The sequence below is a fragment of the Stegodyphus dumicola genome, chromosome 1, assembly GCF_044657685.1.
Source record: "Stegodyphus dumicola isolate Sdum_Otavi_A_Nest chromosome 1, ASM4465768v1".
Taxonomy (NCBI): Eukaryota; Metazoa; Arthropoda; class Arachnida; order Araneae; family Eresidae; genus Stegodyphus; species Stegodyphus dumicola.
Window position 1 is genome coordinate 63,462,379 of NC_140768.1, and position 22,518 is coordinate 63,484,896.

General features: G+C 32.1%; 1 protein-coding gene across 2 annotated transcripts in view; it reads right to left on the reverse strand.

Annotated features, from left to right (window-relative positions):
- Arc42 (Activator-recruited cofactor subunit 42) overlaps nt 1-22,394 on the reverse strand; it is a 44,808-nt gene extending 22,414 nt beyond the window's left edge. The window contains exons 1-4 of one of the 2 annotated variants that reach the window (XM_085815613.1): nt 22,236-22,394; nt 11,459-11,625; nt 2,857-3,006; nt 2,658-2,769 (exon numbers count right to left, since the gene is read on the reverse strand). In XM_085815613.1, the coding sequence (XP_085671739.1) occupies nt 2,658-2,769; nt 2,857-3,006; nt 11,459-11,625; nt 22,236-22,287 (481 nt within the window). In that variant the 5' untranslated portion in view covers nt 22,288-22,394. Of the gene's footprint in view, nt 1-2,657; nt 2,770-2,856; nt 3,007-11,458; nt 14,243-22,235 lie in introns of both variants that reach the window. The other variant, XM_085815617.1, reaches the window with a different exon arrangement.
- Between the last annotated feature and the right edge of the window lie 124 nt (nt 22,395-22,518).

Consider the following 22,518-nt stretch of genomic DNA (forward strand, 5'->3'; position numbering starts at 1 on the left):
AAAGACTGAAAGAAGGAAAAAAATGAAAAACATCTCCAAAATTTCATCTTAAAGTAAAATCTATAGCATTAATTCAGAATCCTCAATTTTTCTTAAAGAAGTAGTTTTTAAAATAAAACAAATAATTATCATTATATATATAACATAAAAAATCAATTCAGCATAATTTAGATTTACTGAAATTTGATTTCAAGCCTATGTATGCAGCATGGGAAGATTTCACGAACATATAAAATGATTCAGACTTGTAATGCATGTCTCATACATTTTTACAGCATAATTTCAAATATTCAGACTATATGGAATTGCTACCCATCTGAATATCTGAAAAATGCAAATCATTTTCCTCTTCTTTCTTTGGGCTAAAAAAATTTTTAATACAATGCAAAAAGAGAATTACTTTTCATATATTACATATTTGCTGAACATTTAGACTAATATGTATACTATACACATTCATTTAAATTAACAGCTTTTTTTAAATATGCATCATAATATTAACTTTTAATATCAATGAAAATATTATAAATACATATATAAATTGATAACACAGTTAATTTTACTAGATCTTGAAAGGGAGGGGGGAAAAGGGAAGGATTCAAATAACTATAGTAAAAATAATTGCACTGCTTCTCTGTGTGGTTTTTATGTTTAGGCAATGAAAGAAAAACATGTTTAAAACATGTTTGAGAACTGTAATTGCATGCTCACATACAACTGTAGAATCCAAATGAATTTAGGAAAAGAAAAAGACAAAATAGATTCTATAGCTAATTTTTTAAAAAATGATTATTTGTTAAACTATTTTTCATTAATGTGCTATTAAGTAGAACAAAAATCTATTTTTGTTTAAATCTCAGTTAATATTTTAACAGCAAATAAAAAAGATATAGGGATACAGTTAAATACCAAAAATCCGCCGACTCTTGAAATCCGCGTTGCCTCTCAAAATATAAACATTCGGTTTATAGGTTTCGGAAACCGCAGCATTGGGTACAAAATATCGAAGAAAAAATACATACCAAATAATTACCGAATAATAATGAGTTGTAACGGAAATACCAAATTATTGACATCATGATAAAAAGTTTTTTCCCCGCTAATCTGCATCGAGGTAAAAAAGCAGACGATTCACTCAACTCTTCTTTTAAGTTCATGATTCACATTGTTGTATCTTCTGAGCTTGGTTGCTTCACGAGATTATTTAGTGCTGCCATTTTTTTTAATCTGGATATTTTGTGGATAAATAAATTTCAGCCATTTTATACAATGATAGATAAGAAACGCGCTCATGATTTTGCTGCTTGCAATGTTAAAAAATGTAAATACATTGCATTGATGGTAATGCAAAAAGTGTAAATTCTGCAAAAGATGGAGGCAGGTGCTACTGCTCGGTTTACAGCAGAATCATATGGAATTGTGACACGATTGTGTATGATATACAAAAAAATAAAGAAAAGCTGTTGAAATTTTACAGCAACAGTGATTCTAACACCGGAAATCTCTGCATGAGGCGAAATCGGCAAACCTCGATGCTGTGTACATATAATGCAATGAATAATATAATCAATTTATATATGTAATAATTTAATTATATGTATCTAATATGCCTTACTTATTTTGCACTTTTAGTCTGAATATTATGATTTATCTTTTCTGTCCTGAAATCCGCAAGAATAAAATGCTATGAATATAAATGAATTAACTTTTCAGTTGAATTTATTGTTAAATGAAGACTGAATTTGTCCATTTATTAATTGAAATTTTCTTGAACTCATCTGTAATTTGTATTTATTAAAATAGCAGTACATCAACAACTGCCAACCTCGAAATCTGAAAATCTGGGAGATTTTTGTGAAAAAACTGATAGGTTTTCATATTGTGCAACAATGCCATTCCAAATGTGATCCAAACTGAGTCAAATTCAGTTTATAATGCATGATTTTGGCTACTGAACCATTTATAATGCAAGTCTGATGTAAAATATGCTAATATTTAATTAGATATCCTAAATTTTATTCTCTCAGGCTAATTTCATTTTGTAATTTTCTTATACTTTATGCGAAAAAAATCATGAGTAGGGAAGAAAAACTTTTATTTATTGAAGTACTTTTAAATACGACAAAAATATAATTAATGATTAGTGCACATCATTTTATCTTGCTAAACTTAGTAATGTATCATATAATGAAGTAAAACAAATACAATTAACTGATTAAACAATGGTTGAATCTTTATATGAAAATCTACAAATGTTTGCAGTAGATTAAGACAACTCTAATAAAATAATGTTTTATAAGAAAAAATACAGATCAGAAGAAATACAATTTAAAAAGAAAAATTATTTTGAAAATCACTAGAAATGGAGAAACAGAATTTGCCCAATTTAAATTTCATACATTCAATAAATTTCATCTATTACTGGAAAAAGATTTTCCTCCGTAAAGGCTAAAAATTAAAACCGGGAGATTCAGCAATCCACCAGGAGACACAAAGATGAGATGAAAAACCGGGAATCTCCCAGTGCAACCAGGAGAATTGGCAGCTATGGTACGTTAATAATTGAAACATGATACTTTTATAGATAATTTCTCTAAAAATTATTCTTTTTCTATAGTTTTTATATTAAGATATAATAATTAAGAAAAATTTTGTACCAGGTTCACTTAATGCAAAACATCCAATACGATCACCATTAATAAACGGACTTATATACTGCTTCTTTTGTGCATCATTTCCAAACTTTTGTATTCCACCTAAATAAAGAGACTAAGGGAAATAATACAGTTTTAGAACTCATCCAAGCTCATAACTGAAGTATAAATATAATAATTACATTATGTTCATATTACTTACATTGTTTACACTCATAATCACCCCACAAGAAGCACAACCTCTACTTATCTCTTCCATAGCTATTGCATAAGCTAAGTAATCTAATCCAGCGCCTCCTTGATTTTCAGGTAAAGTTACAGCCAGTAAACCTAATTCACCAAGCCTTTTAATCTAAAAATACAATAATCATAAACATAAGTTTTAAATAGTAATGATTATCTGTAAAGTTCTTATAATTTTTAATTAAATATATTAAAGTTCTATAAAACAGCATTTTTCATTGATACTCATGAAATGTTATTTTATACTCCACAGTCACAACATTCTTATTCAACCTTTCTTTCCACAATCATTTGTCATAGACATATACTTCAAATTACAAAAATGTTTTAAATGATGTGAATATTTATACTTCAGCATTTTTAAGTTTAAAAAAAAATTAATTTTTGCACAAATTACAAAAATCTAATTTTTTAAATGTTTTTATAGTAGCACATACATAAAGTTTATACTTATTATAAAAAATAAAATATAACACATTTGATTCTTATATTACAAAACTGAATCAGATATTTAATTTCAAAATTTGCTATTTTTAACAACCTTTTTGACTTTCCTTAAAATGTCCATTAAAAAATAATTCAGAATAATGTCGATTTTTTTCTGAAATTGAATTCAAACCATTCAATGACATTCTTTTATGACTAAGCAATGTACAAAATTTTTAATTTTGTTACAGATCATGCACCAAAAGAATTTTCACACCAAGTAGTTTGTAAGTTTTCAAAAGTTAAAAATATGTTACTAGAATTCTCATGCAGTTTTATTAAATTAAATCATAATTTAATAATCATACAAAAAATTAAAATGAAAGCACTTCTCATTTTTAATCAATGCAAAAAATATTACGATTGGTTGCGTGTCAATACTGAAATCTGCTACCGTTTTCTAGAACACAAATTCCATTATAGTGAGTAAGATCACCTTTGAAAGAATTTGCATTATTCAATACTTTTTACGCCAGTTTGCTTAGAAAAGCTTATCATTTAATTTAACAGCATTAGAAACCTTTTTCTAAACTGATATTTAATTTTTAGTCACATACAAATTTAAATTGAGTATGATACATGAACATAATCTCAGCCATCCTGAATGGTATAGTGATTAGTGACACTTGACAATGGCATCACAATGGTTTGAGTTCAAATGCAAAGCAGACATGCATATTTGTAAGTGTAAAGAGTCACTGATCATCTTAAGTGCAGCATGGGTGTGCTCAAAATACTAGCAAGTTGAAAATCCTCTCAAATGGTTTGGAAGTAAGTGAAGAGGGTGGGAAATTCTCAGTCCATTCTCCCGGGTGTTCTCTATCAAAATTGGAATGGAAATACACAGTTACTGTGGTGGGTCTATACCTGTATAACCAATGATGAAATTCTAGTATCCTACCCGCTTGTATCTGTACCAGAACTTGATCTCAAACTTAAAAATACCTCAGTTAATTTTTGCCATACAGCACTCAAAACATTTTGTGCTTTATTTTTTAGAATTAGTGTATACCTTTCTTAAATATAACTATAAAGACTAGGAGACCACATAAAAAGTTTGATTCCATATATTTTACAAAATTGATTTTTTAAACTGAAAAATGCCTAAGCATGAATCATTTATGCTTAGACATTTTTCAGTCACGTATCATTTAAAACATTCTCATAATTGGAAGTGAATGTCTATGAGCAGTTATGAAAATAAAGGCAACATAAAAATTTTTACAGGCATAATGTATAATACAGTTCGAAAGTTTTTCAAAGTATAGCAGTGTCTCCCAATAATGGACACCCACCAGACCAGACATTTTTTTCTTAAACAGAGGTGTCCCTCCTTCAGAGGGTACATATTAAGAAATGTAATTTAATTAGAAATTCATATTACATCAAGCTTAAGCTTAACAGTCAAAGACTATGCAACTGATTTTAAATTCTAATTTGGGTTAGAACTTCTCACTGGTGTAACAATTAAATGTCAGCAGCAATAATGCAAAGTCGAATAATTGCAATGTTATCACAGCTGGTGAAACCTAGTAATACAGCCTCAAGAGGCAGAAACATGCTCTGTCTTACACTGCAAAAACCTCAGCTCAAATACTGTCTAAACAATTTGCATTTTGGCGAAGAAATAAAAAGCAGAATTGATAGTAAGAGTTAAAATTATAAATGACTGATTAATGCAAAATAATAGGGCCATACAACTGTCAGTAACAATTATAAAGATTTTTTTTAATTGGGAGGCGTGTTAAAACTTTTTTTTTTTTTTTTTTACTTAGAGGTGTGTTAAGGTATAGATTTTTATATCATACTTTTCATCTGGCTCTTCTTCACCTTTCTCACTGCTTTCCAAGTTTGAGATAAATGATTTTATACTGTCATTGGTGTCTTCAGTATACCCATTTTTGTCAATTTCTAAATATTCTTGCACTGGAGTACTGCCACTGATTTTGACAAGTTCAAACATTTCATTTTCATCAGTAGTATTTTCACTGAGGACACTCAAAACTGGAATTTCAAAACCTGCTCTCTTAAAACAGTTCTGAATACAACTTTGTGATATAGATGTAAGAGCTTATCCACTGAATGGCATTCAATACAATGACACATTTTGCAAGCTGATCGCTGTCTTCACAAGCAGCTTGACAAAGAACATACTGTAAAAATAATTTTCTGTAAATATCTTTTAAGCTACCTTGCTCCAAAGGCTGTAATACTGATGTTGCATTAGGTGGAAAAAATACTAATGTCACTGATTTCAGTTTTACATTTTTTGGCTGGACTGACAAATTGTAAAGAAATAGCAGATTTCCCCCCCCTTTTTTTTTATGCATTGTTTCATCAAGAGCTATATCAATCATTCTGACATTATGCTTTGCATTATCCATGACTTTTTATTGCGATGTCAACACACTGATAAAGCTTTTGGATAGATGTGTTTTGAAGCAACCTTAAAAAAAAAAAAAAAAAAAAAAAAAAAAAAAACCTCTCCAATTCTCAAACTCTTCCTCCATATTACAACAAAGTAACATAGTGAGATGTTTCCTTAATTAAGAAAAATTTTATAAAATAATCCAGTTTCATCTGCACTGTAGATGTTTTTGGCCTCATAATCTTCACAAATTTCGTTTAGCTCTTTTATCCAGTTTCCTTCGCCACAAATAGTCTTAAAAGAAATCTTATGTCTTTGATTAAATTTGCCTAACCAACCATTTAATACTTTGATGTTCTGGAGTCCTAAACTTTCCAAAACTTCCTTTTCTAGCAATAATATTCCACATACAGGTATACTGTCTCCTCTTACAGAGCAAAACTAATTGGACACTACTGTATAAATTTCACATGCTTCAGTTTTTTCTAAATTTTACAGTATTACAATATTCATTTGAATTAATAACCCGCAATATTTTTATACCTTCATTTAAACTTTACATGACTTAACTTGGTGATTACGTATCCCAAATTTCTGCCCAAGTCTCTCAAACTAACCTTTCAATTTTTGCTACATGAATTAATCAACTTGTAAGGTGTATGTTAATTTTATAACAGTTATTTTTAATTTTGAAACCCTTTCCTTTCAATTCTTGTTTCTCACTTACAACTTCCTACCAGAATGAGTTTTTAGAATCGCATTGAATCCAAATGAATTAGAAGTAGTATTTAAGAATAGTTCAACTTACTTCGAAAGAGAGTGTTAGGAGTCCTTAGTGGCACGCATTTGCCTCCTGGTTAGTTCATTCTTAAATCTATTATGCTTGCCATATTGTATGTGTGCCTGTCAACAGTCACCAGCTAGTTTAAATTAAGGGCCAACTACATTAGATATCGGTGTCTAGCTTCAGCTAAATGTATTTTAGTTAATATTTGATTAGTTTCTTATTTTCTTATCCTGATTTAAAAGCCCAAGTGAAGGCTTTCCCGAAAGCCCAAGGGGCCATCTGTTATCATTTCTTTGAGTGAATATTAAAAAGGTATTTTAACCCTTCTCAAGTCTATGTTGTAAGGACTTGAACTCACCGATAAGTCACTACTTAGTTCACTAGGTTCCTCGACATTTTATCAAAGTAGCGAGGGATATTACAAACTTTTTATTTAATGTTAATCTTTTCTTTTTAGAAGCCATGCTAGATACCATATGTAAAAATATCATGCAAGTACAAAACTAGACTTCTTCTGCTCTCCAGTCGCAGCACAAACTAAAAATTATATAAGTTTTCACTTTATTCATATTGTGAGATCCCTGTGCCTTGGCCGCTGGTTCAGTATCTCACCACCTTTCCTTTCCTATTGATACCCATTCTTAGATTGCCTTACAACTTGCTAACATTGTTTTCTTCTCCCTATTGAGAACTGTAGCAAGAATATCTGGATTTTTAATTTTATGAGTATGAAATACCCTTTTGATTGCATCGCAACTTACTTTTTACCAAGGTGTTGTTCCCCTTTCACCTACTGAAAAGCAATTTTCAAAACAAAAGGATTAACTTTTAATTTCATTGTTCCCTTATAACAAAACTATCGTTCACTGAGCACAAACTTGCCTTTGAAACCTTAAACGATTACTAACAAAGAGTATTTCTATTTTTATTTCTTTCTTATTTTTGAATTAAAAAAAAAATCCTTTAAATAGTGTGTCCTTTAATAAGAGGTAAATACACTGATGAGATAAAACATTATGACCATCCCCACATTTTTCAATGAACTCGTCTAGATGACATGATTAAGTGTGAATCATATATAACTGCTGATCTAAGCAAATTTGATAGAGTGCAGATTTTAATGGATCGAAAACTTTGAACAAGTATCTCCGAAACAGCATGACAGGTAGGTTGTTCACGATCTGTTGTTAGTATTTACGCAAAGTGGATAAATGATGGTGAAACCAGCAGTAGACACCAAGGTGTTGGATGTCTATGTGTCATCAAAGAAAAAGAACAGTGGAGACTGCCCTGCTTGGTACAGCAAAATTGGTTCCAGACAATGACTCAACTGACAGCCCAATGCAATGCAGGTTCAAGCGCAAGTGTTTCGGAACACAGTTCAGCAGACACCGTTTGATATGAGACAACAGATGTCCCTCTCGTGTGACTCTCTTGACCAAGTGTCATTGTTACACCTACAGTGGGCACAGAAACATCAAGACTGGACCTTGGATAAGTGGAAGACAGTTGCTTGATTGGATGAATCATTATTCCTCATTTATTATGTCTGTGGTTGTGTCAGGGTATGCGTCTTCCAGGCAAACAGTTGTTGCCCCCTCTTGTATAGCAGGTCGTACATAGGCTGGTGGTGGAGATATTATGCTTTGGGGGAATGCTCATGGGTGGCTCAGGGACCCTTAGTTGCTGTAAAACAAACCATGAAAGCTGCAGACTATCTAAACATAATTTCAGATCAGGTGTATCATTATATGGCATTGGTCTTTCCATCTGAAAACGGAATCTTCCAGTAGGACAACAACCAATGTCTCGAATTGTGTTGTTGTAGTTCGAGTAGCATAAGGATGAATTCCAATTAACATCCTGACCACCTAACTCCGTGGATCTTAATCAAATAGATCATGTTTAGGATGTCATGTAGCAGCAGGTCAGAGCTCAAACACCACCATGTCGGAGTATCTTGACTTTGCGTGACCGCTGCTTATACATTTAGTACAACCTGTCTCCAGTCATCTATTAAGAACTTGTGCCATCCATGACAAGACGAGTTGCAGATGTTTTGTATGCCAAAGGTCACACAATGCATTACTGAGTAGGCAGTCATAATGTTTCGGTTCTTCAGCGTACACTTCACCAAAAAAAAGGGGGGGGACATTTCTATATCTCTCGTTCTACTGGGTCGATAGACGAAAAGCAACTTGCGTTTTTCATGTCTCAAAAGCATTACTAAGGATATGTATTAGATTTATATATAGCACTGTTCTAATATAAGGATTTTGACCAAAAAAAATCAGACTTTTTCTGAAATTATATGCAATTTTTTTTCCATATTTCTATTCTCAAATTATGCCAAACTGCCACGTTTTATAAAAATTGCGCAAGTAGTTTTTAAAAAATTAGCTCTCAAAATTTTAGATCCTCGATATTAATTAAATTTGGCATATATTTATTAAAATCTCTTTTTTTTATTAAACTTAGTTGATTCTTTCTTTCACATTTTGAAATTTAGGTTTATTCCAAATAAAATTCACCCATTTTTTTTATTTATTTTTAAAATTTGTATTTTTTAATAATTTTAATAAATTTTTTGAAAAAAATTTTGATCTATAACCTATAAAATTTTTACCATCATCTTAAAACAGATGTATTTCTAAGCATACCTGCAAAAAATTAATTAAAAATGTTGCGGTTAAAAAGCTCGTAGTTGGATCTCAGTTCCAGACAGGTGGTCTGGCTACCAGTGGTTACTGCCTGTTCTAAACAGCCAGCCACTTTCCTTTGATGATCTTCACTGGTTGTCTTGGGTGACCGGCAAGTTTACTTTGAAAACATTAGAGTGCTCAAAGCAGGCATGACGCCTGAATAATGGTGCATGGAATAATGGAATAGGACCTCGGTTCTGTTTTGTTGGTTTTCGGAATAGGAGGTAATGATTAAGAGATACAGATGGGGGCATTTGTATTGCAACGCTAGAGGTAAAATTCTTGGACCGTCGCAAGATGAATTACTGTGAAAGCATTTACCAAGAATGTTTCCATTAATCAAGAGTTTTTTATTCAAAATTTCCTAGGATATATGTGAATTTACATATTGGCGCGTTTTGAAATCTGGTATATTTGTTATAAGTAATAATTACGTCAAATGTGGTTTGCACACTTTGTTAAATTTATTTGAAAGTAATAAACAATGACTTTTTCCCCACTCATGTACAATGAAAAAAAGGAGAGAAAAATAGGTTGCTATAAATTAAGAAGTTCACCAAGTGAAATTTATAATTAGCTTGGCCCAAACTAAGAAAAATAAGTCAAGATAAATTTTTAAATTTCTCACCACAAATTACAAAATTTAATATCCAGGCATAATTTGAGTCATAGAATCAAAATGTGAAAAAAAAATTGGCATGCCATTTCAGAAAAAGTCTGATTTTGTGTCAAAATACCTATATTAGAACAATGCTATATATAAAGCTAATATACAACTTATTGACATGAAAACAATTGAATTTTGACATGAAAACAATTTGAATTTTGTCAATCGGCCCAGTAGAATGCGAGATATAGAACTGCCCCCCGCTTTTTTTTTTGCGCAGTGTACATTAAAGTCTTTATTCAAAGTGACTGGGACCAACAGAATTGTTCCTAAAATAGAGGTATTCCTTATAGGACGTACTACTGAACATTTAAAAAAATTATATGAAGTATCAACACAAAACTTAGATATTATAACAATTAAAAAAAATCTGAAATCTTTCAGATTTTACATTATGCCCAAAGAGAATTTTTTAAAACCTTTTCTGTGTTACCTTTATCTATTAAATGTTCTTTGCACTTAAACCATAAAATTCAATTCAACAGCAATATCGCAAAATAATTTTAAAATGAGCATATCTTTAGAAATTTTGATACACAGTCTTGCGTGCTGGAGATAAAAATTTTTCCACTCTACATTGTTGCCATTCCTTGCTTTGAAATCGTTGTGTTTGTTAATAAAAAATTCTTTAATGTCTGATAAATAATGAAACAAATTCCAAAATCCAAATAGGGTTTCCAGATGCCCATATTTGGCAGAGGATTAAATTATTCAAAATTTGATGGCTCAAAGTACCATTGTTATATCACAATGCGATAAACATACTTACATTTATGCAGATTCTTCATTAAATTTCTTTATATGTAACACAGGATGATAATATTTGGTGGCTACAATTTGAAAAGTGAACCAACATTTAAAGTTTTCAATGCAAAATGCCAAAACGAAATTAATAGCCCTTCTGAAATTTTTTATCATATCATATGAAACTTCAAGATGCAAAATTTTGTTGTCTGAAATATAGTTAATGGATAATCATTTTCAGCTAAAGTACTTTGTTTGAAGTGAAACGTTTCAATTACCTAGTTTATTCATGTTTTAAGTTCGATAAAGTTTTGTATCTTCCATATGTATAATATCTAATTTACTAAGCATTTTAAATTTACTTAAGCCTTTTAAAATTTCAAGGTAAGACATTTTTTCAGGTTGCTTGTAAATATACTGTCCTAACTGTCAGATAATGTATACATAATGATAATCATAAAATTCTGTAACAACAAATAAATTACAATTATTTATATTTTATTTAGATGATAAAGGCATAGTTTTATTAAATGACATGAGTTAGTATTATTTTTATTTACAAAGAGATAAACATTTGTTTCTGGATTTTATATTGGAGTTCAGGTCACAAAATAGAAATTTTTACCAAAGTTCAAGAAAGTACTTTTTTAAAAATAATTTTATTTTCTCATCTTTTCCTTAGTTTAATATCATGCATGAGTACATATTTCTTAAAATTAAATTCTTAAGCAAAAATAAAAATATAGTTTTTTCCCTTAATCTAAACAAGCATAAATAATTAAAAATTATGGTCTTTGCCAGCAATACCTGTTCTTTTGGAAATAAGTGCTCCTTGTCGATTTTTGCAGCAATAGGTTGTAATTCTTTTTCAGCAAACTCTCGACATGTTTTTTGCAGCATTTTGTGAGTATCAGGTAAATTAAATGCATTTGATATAGCTCTTACACCTATAATTTTCTTACACACCAGTTGTCCTATAATAGAAATTTAATTTTCATTTTTTAATGATACACACAAACACACACACAAAAAAAAGGAAAAAAATTACAGTGTTTGTCGATCACAAACCACAAATACTTGCTTTCAAACAAAAACCTGAAATAGTGCTCCCTATGTCAAAATTGTTAACTTTATTTCAAAATTCACCACTGATATCCAATACATAAAAGGAACAGATAATTATGTTACCGACCCATTCTCTCGCACTCATGAAATTAAAATTATTGGTCATATTGATTACGAAGAAATTGCTCAGTTATACAAACAACAGATATTGGGTTAAATATCAAATACTACTAATTATCTTTAGAAATAAAAAAAAGTTAAGCTTCTAAATTCAAAAATAGAATTATATTGAGATATATCTACTGGCATAGCAAGACCTTATAATATTCCCAAGGCATTCCAAAAATTGCGTGTTTCAATTGCATACATAATTTAGCTCATTCAGCCATTTGAATGATATCAAAATTAGTTCGTAGCCATTATGTGTGGCCAAACATCAACAAAGATGTTGTGAACTGGGCAACATAGAGTATTTCCATGTCAAAAAGCTCAAATACACAAGCACACTTCATTACTTTCACAATCATTTAGTGGAATTTCTATGCAATTTCATTTTCAGATCTCATCAGACCAATTTCACATTTAGATCGATAGATGCATTGTCTAACAGCTATCAGTTGGTTCACTAGATGGATAGAAGCTATCCTCATCATCAGTATACAAGCTACAACAGTAGTAGAGGCTTTCAACATGAACTGGATATCTTGATTTGGTGTTCCAACTACTATTACAACAGAGGACATAAATCCGAGTCTTGTTTATTGAAGCTTTAACAAAACTCTTAGGCATACAACAAATATACACAACTACTTATCATATTCAAAGCAACGGCTTAATTGAGGAATTTTACCCATTCTTTAGAACTGCATTAATGTGTCACCAAACTCAAAAATTGACAGAAATTTTAACAACAGTGCAACTTGGTCTGAGAACAGCTTTCAAAGAAAGCAATGATTACACTCCTCCTGAACTTGTATGCAGAACTACAATTAAACTTTCAGGTTATTTTTCTTGACACATTGAATTCTGAAACTGATCCTGTTGAACATAATGAATAACTTCGAAGCTGTACGCAGCTGCTTAAATCAAATCCAACTAAATCACATGCAACAAAAAAACTGTTTATTCACAAAACTTTACAAAACATGTTGGCATATGTTTGTGCAACATGATGCAGTATGACAGCCACTACAACCATCTTACGATGGTCCTTTTAAAGTGCTCAAACATGCAAAAGTTTTTAAATTATCCATTCATAAAAAAATAGTTTGTCTCAAATGACCATGTGAAACCAGCATTTATGGCTATTACAGACATGGATACTTGCTTTCCTGATTCTTTACAATCTAGATGTGCAAATCGCCTCAAACCAAATATTCATTAAACTTATTCTGGCAGACGTGCATTTCTCTGACCTTTACATATCATCATGATGATAATGGAGGGGCAATATACAGCAGTCCACACAAAGATAAGAAATTCATGTGAGCAGTCTCCCATAAGTTTCAGTCTTCAAGCTGTTACAAAGTGCAAGACAACATGCTCTGACACAGCAGAAGCAATAATTCATTCAGTAACACCTCCAGTTAACATTACAACTTCTCGATCAGTATCAATAGATTTAATAATTTGCACTGTTTCTACCATCAAAGCCTCTCAATTTCATGGAAGATTATGGAATAATATATCATTTTGTCTTCTAATATTGTTTAAACTATAATGAATAACAAAACATAAAATACAACCAAAAAATTAAGAGGGCATGACTAATTCAGTATGAAGACTGTTCAAGACACATCAATATATTAAAATGCTCAAATCTTGAATAGAGAGACTCCTGCCGCTAGCAAGATCCTCAGATAATGAGATAACTACTATTTGTAATAATTATTTTGATGTCTTCAATGTTGTTATTGTTAATACAGCTTCTCTTAGATTCATAATAAATCTGTTTTAGTTCTTTATACGCAGTAATACGCAACTTAAACAAATAGCAAACTAGTCAGTTACCAATCCTTATATGAAGTCTCCTCATGAGTGTCGTCACCTCAGATTAAAAGTACACAGCTATGCCTTCTGGTAGCATTATTTATCTTGTTAAAGCACTTACATGTATGGTAGACTGCTTTTAGCTTCTTGTAGTGAAGATTTAAAGCACATGCAAGTTATGCTTTACTTTATATAACAAATAAAACACGCCACCCAACCGGGATAGTGGTTAGTGATGATGATTGCTGTACCGAAAGGCTCAGGTTCAAATCTCGGCGAAAGAACGGCCGTTTGTAAATGCATACAGTGTGTGTGGCACAGGGGCACTCAAAATATGCAGCAGGCCAAAAGTTCTCTTGAGAGGTTGCTGGTAAGGAAAGAGGGGTGGAAGACTCTTAGACCCATCCCCCGAGGTGCTCTCCATACTATCACCTGTACGATGCTCAAGGCTCTTACCAACAACACAATTTGTGCCTACTGCAGTGCATAACTGGAACATGAGCTGAGTTTATTCATAACCATCAAAGGCATAGTGACCTAATGGTAAAGGAAACAAAATTATTTCAAAAGATTTAAGTTTAAAATTAGCCAAAAATGCAATCTTAATTTAACACATCGAAATTCTTAATAGTAATTTCAAGGACGGCCAGGCATAATTTTTTACATAAAAAAAATTTTTGCAAACAAAGGAGGAGTGAGACCTATTTATACTGAAAGGAACGAGTAGATCAAAGCAAAAAGGTATGTAAAATGAAGGGGCATTTTTTTCAACCCCCCTTTGAAGAAAAGAAAATCTGTATCTAATTGCCTTTGAAATTCAATAGAATTTTATTCAGAATTTTTGTCAAATTAAAATTGCTTTTGGGCTAAATTTTAAATTGCCATGTTTCTCTTCCAATTAGATTAAATTTATTATAATTTATGAACAAGTATGAGTACAATGGGAACCTTTGTAAATTTAAAGGCATGACATTATGAAATCTCTCTTATGAAAGAGACACTGTAAGCACTTTACAAGAAAAAGAAATTTTGCCATTAAATGAGATCTAAGGGAAAAAAACATCTTTGATATACCATACTCTTAGCCCATTTTCCCACCGTACTAATTTTGCACTTAGTTAAAATAAAAGTATCTTGGTCGTCCAGATGGTATAGAGGTTGGGAAAGCCTACTACGGCATAAAAGGCCCGGGTTCGAATCCCGGGTAAAACATGGATGCTTGTAAATGTATAGTGTTGGTGTGGCATGGCAGCACTCTAAATATGCGGCGAGCCGAAAGTCCTCTTGTGTGGATTGGTGGGAGACCCTCGGGATGCTCTCCCTCAAAATTGGGGGTGAAAAACAAAGGTCCAACCTATCTTCGCCGTAAGCTCCATGTAATATGGACAAGACAACAATAACAAATTAACAAAATTGTTCTGATTCTATATAGTACATTATTATCAGTAGTAGATTTTTAATGTTAGCTTAATTTCATATAGAATTTAAAATACATAGCTTTAAAGCAATGCAAAATACAGTACAAAGTCCGTAATCTGGATGTCCATTATCCGGAATGATCTATAATCTGGACCTCAAAGCCACAAACTTTTTTTTATGCTTTACGCATGCGCATTTAATGTATAACAAATTGTATAAGCTAGGCTAAAATTATCTTTACTCATTCTAAGGCATTTCAGTTAATGTTGCAGATTGCGCTGTTCCTTAATCTTCTAATTGGATTCGGCTTATTATTTGTTGCAGACTGTTAGGGCAATTTTATAAAAATTAAGCTTGAACTTTTGATTATGTCAAAAAGAGTTTCCAATTCTCTCTTCGGCGTAAGCCACAAACAAAAGCTGCCGAAGGATCTTCAAAGCGATAGCATGTTTCGATGACAATCAAAATAAAAAGTGGAATTGCTGCAAAAAATGGATAAAGGCAAATCTGTCTCAAAATTATGCAAGGAGTATGACATTGGAAAGTCAACTGTATATGACATAAGCAGAACAAAAAAGGAACTTTTTGAATTTTTGGGGATTCCGACACCCCACTTGCAATGAATAACAGAAAAAGGGTTCGCTATTCTAAAAGTGACGATTAAAGTGATGATTGAATGGATCAGACAGCATCGCAGCGAGCGCGTGCTATTGATGGGTCCAATGCTAATGGCTCAAGCCAAAATATTTCATGAAGAAATAAACTTAAACACTTAGTGCACATGTTCGACAGGTTGGTTAACCAAATTTAAAAATCACCATGGTATAAGACAATTAAAAATTTCAGGTGAAAAAGCTTCAGCTGATACTGAAGCCAGTGCACAATTTGCAGATGAATTTATTGAACTCATTACTAGTGAACAATTAACTCCAGAACAAATTTACAATGCTGATGAAACTGGTCTTTTCTGGCAATATGTACCACGAAATATCTTGTCAACCTCTACAGAAAAGGGGCTAATCTTTAGAATATGGTAACAGGTAGTTTGGCGATATTTTGGTAAGGCGATAAAGGTTACTAGTAGGACTTTAGCAATAATCTGAGAAGTACACAGTTAGAATCACAGATTATTTTGTCTCAGAGAATTGAGAGATCATGATACATGTAATGTGACATTTTCCAGAAAATTCTAATCGAGATTTTAGCTAATAAGCACTTAAAAACAATTTCGCTGCTAAAGTGCGGAATCGCCCACTTATTTGTTTGGTGCTTTTTACAAGAGTAAGAAGAATTGGATTTTTGTCAATTTTCTTTGATTTTTTAAGTGAAAATAGGTCCATGTGTACATGGATAAAGTCAAGAGTGTGCGCAATTCTAGGATTTTTTTTAAGTGACAATAGGTCGACGTGTACATGGATAACGTGTATGTGCAATTCTTAAAAAAGTGGCAAGCAGTGGGCGATTCTGCACTTTCTCCCAATTTCGCATCTAATCTTCGTCATGATTAAGCACTTTTGTTCCATTAAAGTTCTAGCATAAGCGTAATTCAGCTAGCAGATTGTTGGACAAAATGTTGAGTTAAAAAAAAAAAATGCCTTTATTTTGTAAAAACAAAATGCCGTTCAAAAAAAAAAAAGTAGCAGTTTGCTGTAGCAGGGTTGGTCGCCAAATTTTCACCAAAAAATCTCCAAGTTACCATAATCCGAAGATTCACCAGAAAAGGCTCCAACTGGTGTCAAAGATTCCAAAGTGAGACTAACAGTTTTAGCATATGCAAATGCTGCAGGAATGCACAAGTGCAAACTTTTCGTAATCCAAAAACATGCACGACCTCGAACATTTTAAGGAGTAACAATTTTCCCCGTTATATATCGCTCAAATAAAAGGGCACGGATGACATGAGTGCTGATGAATGATTGGTTTGAAAATTATTTTATACCCGAGGCTCGGCGACATTTGATTTCAATTGGTTTATCTAATGACTCGGAAATAGTCCTGATTGTTGACAACTGTTTGGCGCCTACTTCACTTAAAGTTTTAGTGAAAGATAATGTATGCATATTATTCTTCCCTCCAAATTGTACGTCTATCATTCAGCCTATTGATATGGGAACAGTGCACGTGCTGAAATGCAAATATAAAGTAGCATTTTAATTTTTAAATCTATTTTAAATTTTTTGAACAATGGCAAGACTATTCAAGATTTTTTGAAATTTTTTAGCATAAAATCTGCTGTGTGGAGCATTGCAAGATTGTGGGAGGATATGTCTCCAGATACGTTAAGAAATGCTTGGCATAATTTATGGCCAGCTACAATATTTCATGGTGAGGACGATGAAGATGATGCCGTGAATTTGAAGGTTTTCGGACATCGCAAACTAAAAATGAAAATTTTGAGTTATTGGATTTTGTAAAGAAATGTGAAGAAGCGATAATGATGTAACAGAAGTTTTTAATTGCAACGACAATGCCCCGATCATTAATCATCAATCAATTAACGGACGGTGAAATCTGAAGTATGGTTCCAGATCCAGAAAATGCCACTTCCGATAGTGAAGAAAGTTACAGAGAGGTTATTGAAAAGGAAAAAATTTTGATTGACAAGTTAGTTGTTATTCTCAACACAGCAATTACAGGACTTGAACAGTGGGCTAATCTTTGGAATATGGTAACAGGTAGTTTGGCGACATTTTGGTAAGGCGATAAAAGTTACTAGCTAGGACTTCATAAGTAGTGTACATGGATAAAGTCAAGAGTGTGTGATTCTGGGATGTTTTTTAAAGTGAAAATAGGTCAACATGTACATGGATGATACCGTGTATGTGCACTTCTTAAAAACGTGGCAAGCAGTTTGCGATTCTGCACTTTCTTCCAATTTCGCATCTAATCTTCATCATTATTAAGCATTTTTGTTCCATAAAAGTTCTAGTATAAGCGTAATTCAGCTAGGAGATTGTTGGAAAAAATGTTGAGAGAAAAAAAAAAAAATGCCTTTACTTCGTGAAAACAAAATGGCATCCAAAACAAAACTAGCAGGTTGCTGTAGCAGGATTGGTTGCCAAATTTTTGCCAAAAAATCGCCAAGTTACCATAATCCAAAGATTAACCGAACAGTGTAACTTTGTAACTAAACAAGAAATTATGTATGTTTATAGAATTAAAGAGAAAGTATTAGCACAAAAAAAGAAGCAACTTGAACAACTTACATTGAAAGAAATGTTTAATAAAGTAAACAAATAAATATTAAGCTTTTTTTTTTTTTTTTCATAAATTTTGATATCCTTTAAATCAATATTGCTCTTTAATTCATAAATTACCGTTTCATATTTTTAATTGTATAATTTCTGCATGCTATCTTAGCAGCTTTAAATTGGTGATCTATAATCTGGAAAAACACCTAATCCGAAATCGCCAAAGTCCCAACGAGTCCAGATTATGGACTTTGTACTGTACTATCATCAATAAGTAACTAATTAGGTAACTAAATATGCCAAAATTTGCCCAAGCAATATAGCATTAATTTTATTAGCTTTTGAAACCAGAATGAAACACCTAGAATAGAACACCTAGAATTAAAAATATTTCATATAAACATGTATTGCTTTGTAACTTATATGCGCACCAATGTTATTGGACACTCTTCTGTTATCAGAACCAGATAAAGAAATGTACGCATGTATGTATGCACAAGTGATTGTATGTATACACACACTTACATACAAGGCTAGACTGAAAAGTAAGGTGACTCACCCCTCCTTTCAAAAATAAAAACAGCCCAACAACCTAACACATGCGCATTAAGATCTTTGGTATGCAATGTTGAAGTTCAGGGTCATTTGCAAAATTTCTTATTTCATGTTTGTTCATGCATTCGCTTAAACGTGAAAGGTGTTAGTGCATTGCGTAATGGAGCGGAAAACAAATCTGAAATTCATTTTTAAAATGGGTAAAACTTCTACAGAAACCTTGGAAATGCTTCGAAGTGTGTACGAAACTTTATCTTGCAAGAGAGTACAGTCAAAAGTCTTTAATCCGGACGTCCATAATCCGGAATGATCTATAATCCAGACCTCAAAACTGCAAACTTTCGGCGCATGCGTAAACGCAATTGCGCAAAGGTATTATGCGCATATACGTTTACGCATGCGCATAATATGTTTACGCATGCACGTTTAATGTATAATGGACGGTATAAGCTAAGCTAAAATTATCTATTTCAGTTAATGTCGCAGATAACGTTGTTCCTTAATCTTCTAATTGGATCCGGCTTATTATTTTTTGCAGACTGTTAAAGCGATTTTATAAAACTAAGCTTGAACTTTCGATTATGTCAAAAAGAATTTCCGATTCTGGAGCTGCCAAAGGATCTACAAAGCGAAAGCATGTTTCGATGTCCATCAAACAAAAAGTGTAATTGCTGCAAAAAATGGATAAAGGCATATCCTTTGTTTCTCTAACCATTCCGAATCTGTTATCAATTTCATGCTGCTCTCGTGGGGGGGGGGGAAACGTCGCGGCGGCGCAATGAACCGGAAGTTCATCTGTCAGCACTATCCTTATCTTCAAGGCAGATGTTTTTATTTTATTCGGCTTATAATTCCTTACTAAATGTAGTATTTCATCTCGATGTACTCCGTCTTTGATATGATATAAATCAAATTCCTCTCATTATAAATATCATGGATACACATCAAATAGTTGTCTGGTTGCAATTTTCTAATTTCGACAATGCGTAACGTATGCTTTAGGCATGTGCGCGTTGAAAGAAATGTTTAATAAAGTAAACAAATAAAAATTAAAAAATTCTTTTCTAAATTTTGATACCCTTTAGATCATAATTGCTCTTTATTTCATAAATTACGGTTTCATATTTTTAATTTTATAATTTCTGCATGCCATCTTACCAGATTTAAACTGATATCTATAATCCGGAATCGCCGAAGTCCCAACGAGTCCAGATTAAAGACTTTTGACTGTATTTCAAACTTTTCTGTGAAGGTTGTGAAAGTGTGGAAGATGAGCATTGCAGTAACAATGGCAAATGTTGAAAGAATTAGGAAGTTATTGCTGCAAGATCAACATTTGTCCATCCGAATAATGGCGAATGAATCGAATCTTCCTCATGAGATTGTCCGAACGATACTGATGCAGGATTTGTGTAAACAAAAACTTTGTGCGGCATTTGTCTCTCATTACTTAAGTGATGAACAAAAACATCAGCGATTGGATTACCTTTGGGGACTTCATCAATGCAGCAGATAAACATGACACGTTTTTACAGTCAATCGTCGTAGGAGATCAAATATGATGTTCCGTGTATGATCCACAAACAAAATGCCAAAGCATGGAGTGGCGCAGTCCCTCATCGCCGAAATCGAGAAAGTTTCATTTCGAAAAATCAAAGGTTAAGACAATATTGATTGCCTTTTTCGACACACAGGGAATTATCCATAAGGAATACATACTTGAAGGTCAAACAGTTAATGGTGAATTTTATTGCCATGTTCTGAAGCACCTCCTGGCTCGCATTCATCGTGTTCAGCCCCATCTTGCTGCATCAGGCAAGTGGTTTCTGCTGCATGATAATGCACACACTAATAGTGCAATGTGTGTTAGACGGTTCCTCGCACAGCAAAAGGTTACAGAGTTATTTCACCCACCTTATTCCCCTGATCTTGTGCTAGCAGACTTTTCCCTCTTTCCATGACTGAAATTGGCACAAAAGAGACACCGATTTTCAAGCATCTCGGACATTCAAGCTGTTGTTACCAGGGAACTTAACACAGTCTCAAAGGAGGACTTTTCCAAAAGTTTCCAGAACTTGTATATGAACGTTGTCAAAAGTGTACTAGTACTGTAGACTGTGGGAACTACTTTGATAGACAGTGAAGTATTTATACGTAAATATATAATACAGTTATTATTATGACAGTCACCTTTCTTTTCGGTCTCACCTTGTATATGCATGTATGCATGAACACAAGCATCCATACACATTTCCATATATACATACATTTCTAGATCCAGTCCCACTAACAGAAGAGTACCTGTTATTTTAAGAAAAAATTAGAAACACATTTTTCTAATGAATGTACAGAACAAAATAATTAAGCTGGAGAAAATCCTTGTGGGAAAGACCGGTAGGATGAGCATTACAAAAGCAGACCTCAAATAAAAGGATCAGACAAAGGAAAGGGTAAATCTGAATAGCTAAACAAAAAAAAAAAAAAAAAAAAAATCTCCTTGAACATAAAATAAGTACTTTTAATCACTTTCTAAAATTAGGGATTAAATATGTAATACACTGATTATTCAATGTGTGTTATAACATTATAAATAATGTATTTTTTTATCTGAAGATTGTGTAGTGTGAAACAGAATAAGGAAGTAAACAATATATAGATACTTTTAGGTGATGTGGCAATATAATGAATGATTAACAGAATAAATTTCTTTACAATCTCTGGCAATTTTTGAGTTACTTGATTAATTAATGATAGCAAAGTAATCAGAACTAGATACATAAGTAGGGAGCTCTTTCTGATAGTTTTTATTTATGTAAAAGAAATTTTGAACGCCCGTGCAGCCGTTATTCAATTCCCATAGCTTAGTGCTAGTGTTTCGCAGTCACTGTTGGGCTAAAAAATCTTGATTTAAACACATTTTTACTATTATTGAAAAGGTAATAGGCATAATATTTTACACAACTGCTACTGATATTATTTTAAAACTGAACATTATATTAAAAAGATTTTAACGATTTTTTAAATGCCCTATTTCTATATGTTGCTATATTTAAATAGAATTATGAAGCGTTCCAAACAGAAAATAATACATCAAGAAATAAAAGAAAATTGCTGTCTACATTTTTATAGCAAATGAAGAGAGTTCAGATTTTAAAAATGAATTTAAATGCTCTATTCCACATTAATATGCTATTACGTAGTATAAAATTATTAGTGCGTAGTATTACATAGTTTCCATAAATTAATTAACAGAAATGTTGTTAATATTATTTACACCTCTGCTTATAAATAAAAAACATTAGCCAGGACAGATAAGACATGAATTTAGTAAAATTCAGTAAAATTATTATTAAGGCATTAGATACCTGATAATCGAGAAAATGCTCCATAACAAAATTTAGGAAAAACGAAACCCATTCTAAAATTTACTAAAAATTAGTATACTATAAGCAGTACGACATATGATTATACGATAACCAAACTACTGTCTCTAGTTTTGGAATAAAGTAAACAAATATTCATAACAACAATACACTGCCGTACTAGTTTCATTTCAATTCGCTAGGTCATTATGGCCAATTTTTATGTTTTGAAATTTAAAATTCATAGGCTGCCTTAAAATACATAATAACATTCTTAAATTTTTAA